Source organism: Perissodus microlepis, chromosome 15 (genome assembly GCF_051167445.1).
Source record: "Perissodus microlepis isolate ML-2025 ecotype Zambia chromosome 15, ASM5116744v1, whole genome shotgun sequence".
In the NCBI taxonomy this organism is placed as follows: Eukaryota; Metazoa; Chordata; class Actinopteri; order Cichliformes; family Cichlidae; genus Perissodus; species Perissodus microlepis.
Window position 1 is genome coordinate 1,048,452 of NC_140475.1, and position 6,000 is coordinate 1,054,451.

At 44.0% G+C, this 6,000-nt stretch overlaps 1 protein-coding gene across 7 annotated transcripts in view; it reads right to left on the reverse strand.

Annotated features, from left to right (window-relative positions):
- The window catches only part of fam49a (family with sequence similarity 49 member A), a 33,994-nt gene extending 28,200 nt beyond the window's left edge, over positions 1–5,794 (reverse strand). For 4 of the 7 annotated variants that reach the window (XM_084952375.1, XM_084952374.1, XM_084952378.1 and 1 more), the window contains exon 1: positions 5,665–5,794. Coding sequence is in view for 2 of the 7 variants with exons in the window: in XM_084952373.1 (XP_084808499.1) it covers positions 2,290–2,315 (26 nt within the window). In the remaining 5 variants the exon portion in view is untranslated. Of the gene's footprint in view, positions 1–2,289; positions 4,492–5,664 lie in introns of those variants that run through there. The other 3 variants (XM_084952373.1, XM_084952372.1, XM_084952379.1) reach the window with 2 other exon arrangements.
- Positions 5,795–6,000: the final 206 nt, after the last annotated feature.

Consider the following 6,000-nt stretch of genomic DNA (forward strand, 5'->3'; position numbering starts at 1 on the left):
GTGTTAAGCTCCAGACGCTCCAAACTGTCGCCCCACTCAGGACACTGACATGTGTCACCGAGTCCACAGGAGAACGATGGACTTTCCTGACCAGCTAAACACAAACAGAAGTGTAGACTAATCGACTGCTTCAACAGTAACTAGCTAACATGAGCAAGGCTAGCACCAGCTAGCTTCATGTTCAGTGTAGTGATTCCTGTGGCTCCCTTTATTCTGACACAGCCAAACAATCCTGAGACGCACAACTTAATCTTTGCTCATTTTCAACATTTATTACAGTCGTTAGTGTGGAGATAAGGGAGCTGCAGTCTGCAGTCTCCAGCAGAGAGCAGTGACAGGTGGCTATAATAAAGCCCCCAGTAAACCAGTGTTGTACAACAACGACAATTAACAAGGCTTCACAAAGTAGCATCTCAGCTGCCAACAATCACAGGTGACAAAGTTTAAGCGTGTAGTTGGCTGATCCCTCACACGCCTCCCTACAACGACTCTGTCACCCACAGCTCAGTCTGACTCTTATCTTGTAGTTTCTGAACTTTGAGCTGCTCTTCCAAAGCGTTCCAATTTTCCACTGGCCCAGAAAAATGATGCTTTGGGCATTTGGAACCAAGTGAACCGCCAAAGCAATTTTGTGCAAACTGTTGTAAGTAGTTTGAAATAAGCACTTGTACAACGACTTGGGCTTCAGAAACATGTTAATACCAGACATAACGCAGACCTCATAAGAATAAATCTCAGGTTGATTACAAAGTAGCAAAACCTGAAAAATAACCAAAGCAACCGAAACAAACTTAAATAATTATGTAAAAAAACAAACAAACCACAAAACCAACTATTGCTGTGTTATTGGGCCCTGTGAGACAGTTTGTGGTTATAAAAGCGGATGAATTCAAATCATGTCATTGACTAAAAAAAGTTTCCTATTATACAATAAACTTCAAAACAGCCAATTGAGAGTCTGTGTTCCCAGTACAACAGCACACCAAACCAAAAAATGACTACTAACAGTAACACACGAGCAGCCGAGATAAACAGAAGTGACCATTACGACCACGGCTCTGAACAACAGCGACACAGAGCAGTGAAACTGCAGCAAACAGCCAGAGAGCTGCTGTCACGCTGACAGGATGCAAGCAGAAAAAGTGAAACGTGAGTGGGAAGTGTGCAGGGTCATGAGGCAGAACAGTTGTACACACACGTATTTGCACACACAGACAGATAAAAAGACACACAGACGGGCAGTTCGGCGTAAAACAGGAACTACGGCAGGACGGCCACGGTCTAGTACACACAAATAACTAGAGTAATATAACCAGGAGGCTTAAGAACAATATTCGCGGTGAACACTAAATGTTGGAGGATTAGGCTTCAAAAACATTTTAAGCTTTTAAGAGAATAAGCTGTCCTAACAGTTAGGATTTATTTATCTGGCTCAGCCAGACTGAGAACCTGAAAGGCTCATTGTTTCAGTAAGCACTCAATTAAAGCTGAAATGATCACCTTAATTAACAGCAGACATTTGTTGTTGTCACTGCAGTAAAAGCACAGGTGTCATGGATAACACTGGGAATGGCTCTGGTTTATTAAGGTGTTGCAGCAGATGGAGGCAGTGTGACAGAAAGCAAACGTGCACAGAACCAGGGCCCCAAAACTGACGCAGCCAATTATACTCAGCCACCTTTGCTTTCCATACAAAGGTAGTTTTATTCTTGGACTCGAGAGCAGCTCAGGGTCCTTCTTTAGCTATTGCTGGGCCTTGGTGCCAACCCTCAGCTGAAGGCATTTTAGCTCACTTCCTTGAAAACAGAAGGGTGGGTGGGCCTTTGCTAATCACAGCCAGATTTTAATTAATATAAAAAAACTAAACATAAAAGCAGCAGAAGAAATTATTCTGAGCAAAACAACAAATCCTCCAACATAGGAGGGAATTTTTTCCTCCGAGAACATTCCAAAAACATCGCAGTTTTATCTGCATAGAGGAAACAAACACGCCTTCCAGCACTGTGTTTTCAGAGCGGGGTTTATTTTACCCAAACACAAAATATACTGTAGCTTAAAAAAAGAAAAAAAGGGCTAGAAATACCATAAAATGCAACAAAGGTTGATTTCTGTTGCACCAAACATGGCCACATGCACAGCCACATGCACAGCCACCCCCAAACATCAACTCAGATCCCAGAAAAACCCGGAATACAAATCTGAACACCAAGCTCATTTTGGGAGACTTCCCATTTATAGCACGCCACAACAGATGTAATCTCTCAGACACGTTCTCAGTATTGGACTTACTCAGGTTGGTTTATGCGACGGTGCATCCTGAGCAGAGTGTGCAGGAGGCAGAGCGTGAGCACTGACTCGCTTCGAACGCCCGACGCTATTATCTGCAGACCTCTCACGCAGATGTCCACACACAACTCGCTCGTCTTGGATCAAACACGCTTTTTGTACAACTCTTGTACCCCTAAACTTATGAGGTCTCAAAATGCTGGAAAAATAAAGCATCGAGCACCTTTGAGGGGTAACACTGACACTTTTCAAAGGTAAAAATTTTGCACGTCTGGATTGGACGGTAACTTTTGTTACCAAACTGCATCTAACATTCTGCACCTTTGCTGAAAATGTCTTTTTAAACAAAGTTCAAAGCTGCAGCTCATATATGAAAACAGCTACACAAACACACAGAATCTGTTAGCTGAGCATCCGAGGCTCTGGAGCCAGGGAGAAATCTGTCCTGTTTTCTCTTCCAGCCCAGATGGCAGCATTGGCTGAGTCAGCAGTGGCGGATGGTCCACAGCAAACTGGATGACTAGCTGCTGATAACAGGAGGAGAGCTCTTAGCCAGCTTGTTCAGTCTGAATGAAATCATGACTTTAACAACTCTAACACAAATCCTTTCTTATCCTAAAAGGAAGTACACATTCAAACTATTATAACTGCCAAAAGCCCTCATGTTTGACTTCTCTAACGTACTTTATGCAAATATACTATTTCCATTCCGCACATACATCAGTAACTGCCCACACTGCTAAATGAACACAGAAAGAAGAAGCCTAATTTTGCCCAAAATGTGCCATGCATAAATAAAATGTGCCAGACAGTCTGCAGAAGCTGCAGGCTGGCCTCGGCTGGCGTCGACGGTGAAATAATGACACGACAAGACTTCCCACTGCTTGCACAGCTTAAGCCTCAAGATATTGGACTTGGCAATGGTGCAGCGCTAGCAGGAAATCCTTTGGGATTTCTCATGTCGTATCACAAAGCGACTTGTGATTCATAGCTGGACTCGGGCAAACAAAAAATTGCTGCTGTGAGCAGTTTCATTTGAAGTCTGAGAGCAGCAAAAACTGCAAATACCACATTACCTTTGAAACAGCCCATGACAGGCTAAAGTGGCGCTCTTCAGTAAATGAGCAGAATGGCTGCCAGGGCGGCACCAGCGGCTCCCCTGTGCAATCACAGCAGTTCACACTCAACATAAAGATAATGTTTTATTAAAACTAACATGCAAGTTTGGGCTAGCTTGACACTGACAGTTTGTTTTGTTGTTAAAGGAATAGGAAACAGACCATTCATGCTCTTCTTTTCAAGCAGTTAAGCATCTTTATTGTCATGTTACAAAGCATCTCTCAGAGCCACACAGTGGAACCCAAGCTGTGACGTACAGCAGTGTAAAGTGTTACACAGTGTTACACCATGTGCTTCCCTCAGGCAACCTGTAATGCAACAGCAGGTTGAAAAACCACAACGTACAAATATGCCACTGTTCGACAGGGTGTGAGATACCATATCCTGTTTTTCTGTTGCAAAGAAAACCTTGAGCAGTGAGAGCGCAGAACTACGAGACTTTCAACTGATATCTGGCAGCTTTCTGACAGGACGATGGGCGAGCAGAGTGCTGGACACGCCATTCAAATTGTGCCATGCCTAATTTTTAAAGTCTGACACATTTTTTGCTCGTGTTCTCATTTTAGCTGGGAATGTTGGAATATGTGGAATGGTTTACAGCAACCACAGGCAAAGAAAGATAAACTGATACATCAGTTACTTTAGCCACATTGTTGAAACAAAGGTAGATAGTTTCGTTCTTGTCACACCCAGTGTACAGAACACAGCATGCATCACTCTGATGCTCCACAGGTCACTAGAACAATATGCATTCATAAGAATATTTAACAAAGGTCCTTCCCAGTAATGCAGAGGACCTCTTATTGGACCAAAAGTCTAATAAAGTCAAACAGAACTGGCTTAAATGCTGCAGCATGTATGACTCTGCGTGTCCGAGCACATCTCCACGGTTTCAGTGTGAACACCACTACTAGTTCTGCTTGGCCATGCAAATAACATGCAAAGCATTTCAACTTCCTTCATGTGAGATCAGGTTCATTCACACCAGCTATTGTCTAACATGCAGAACTCTGAAAAGTTAACCAGCATTCCAGAAACGCTGCAATTACTCCCTGGAATACTGACTGAAACAGGACAAATCTGCTCACACATGCCCCCACCACACACACACACACACACACACACACACACACACACACACACACACAGTTGGGAAGTGCAGCTGTTGCTGTATGTCCTCTTGAACAAAAGAGCGCCATTTCAGTACACCAGGGCCTTGATGGGCACATTCCTCTTATTGCCTAGAAAAATTTGCATATCAAGGTGGTTTTCAAATTTAGAGATCTGAGTCAAGACAAGTCAGTCAGTCTGCCTGTGCTGCAGGCTGTGATCAAATTTGCACCCGGCTCTTGGACTATGTTTGGTTAATTCCTCTGGCAAAGCACAGTGAATCTAGATTCCACCACCTACATGGCAGCACTGCAATGGATGGAGGTACTGGGCTGAATGAACCAGGGGCGGAGGTGTGTTGTTGTTGTAATAGGAAATAATAAAGTATAGCCTGGAATAACACCCGGAGGGCCGACGCAGAGCTCCACGTTGTAGATCATGTCAGGACGCACAAACAGCTACTTTTATCAGCTGCAGACTGAGGCCACAAATATATTATAACCGCCTTTCCCCCCTCTGCCAGTTTAAGAGGCAGCAATCAGTCAGAAATTACAGCAGTAGAAAGGAAATCATTTAATCCAACCACCTGCCCGAGGATGAACCGGACACTGTTATCAGTCTGCAGCGGTCTCTACACAGCAGTGATTTCAGACGGAGATAGTTGTTAAACTGTTATAACTTTTTCACCAAACCGGGTTCTAACATATATCTGCTATCAAAATAAAGCAAAAACAATGTGTTTCTATAAATCAACAACGGGAAAACAAGAGCAGTGTGGCTCGAATTTAACGCCTCCAGCAGTCCCGAGCTAAGTTTGTGGGCTAACCGGACCGCGAAGCTAGCACCACTAAGTAAACCTCGGAAAAGAAATCACAACATATGTGAATATCAATAGAACAAAACCGCGGGCAGATAAGACTTAGTACAACAATTACGCTACCACGTAACTCATTTCAGGAGCTAATATTAGCTAGCAAGTTGGCGCTTCCTCCGCCTGCTCCCCATTACTCCATGTGAACTCGTTTGACAGTCCCCGATTTGTACGGGGTACACATTTTGGCAAGACACCAAGTAAAGTTAACCCACAGACCCCACCATCTTTGTGGCCGGCAAAACACGAATCAAAGTTGCGCAAACCTCAAAACTCACCGGTATGTGTCTCGGTGTAGGAGTCTACAGGAGCTCAGCACCGAAGCCTGGCTGTGTGCAGTACTTTCACCGACCTTGGCAGCTCTGTGTGTTCCCGGCAGCAACAGAAAACAACACTCTCATCACCCCTCCCTCTGCCAGCAGAAAAGCCATGAAGAAAGTCCAGTTTCAAGCCACGCCCACTCCCGTTTCGATTGGTCGATATTAGGGACAGTACGAGAGAAGCCAATTAAATTCACTCTTTTCTTCTTTTTAATATCCAATGATTATGCGGGAAATTATTTAGCGTCCACAGTGCCTGGCAGAGCTTTTCTGTCTCAAACTGAAAGTTCACGA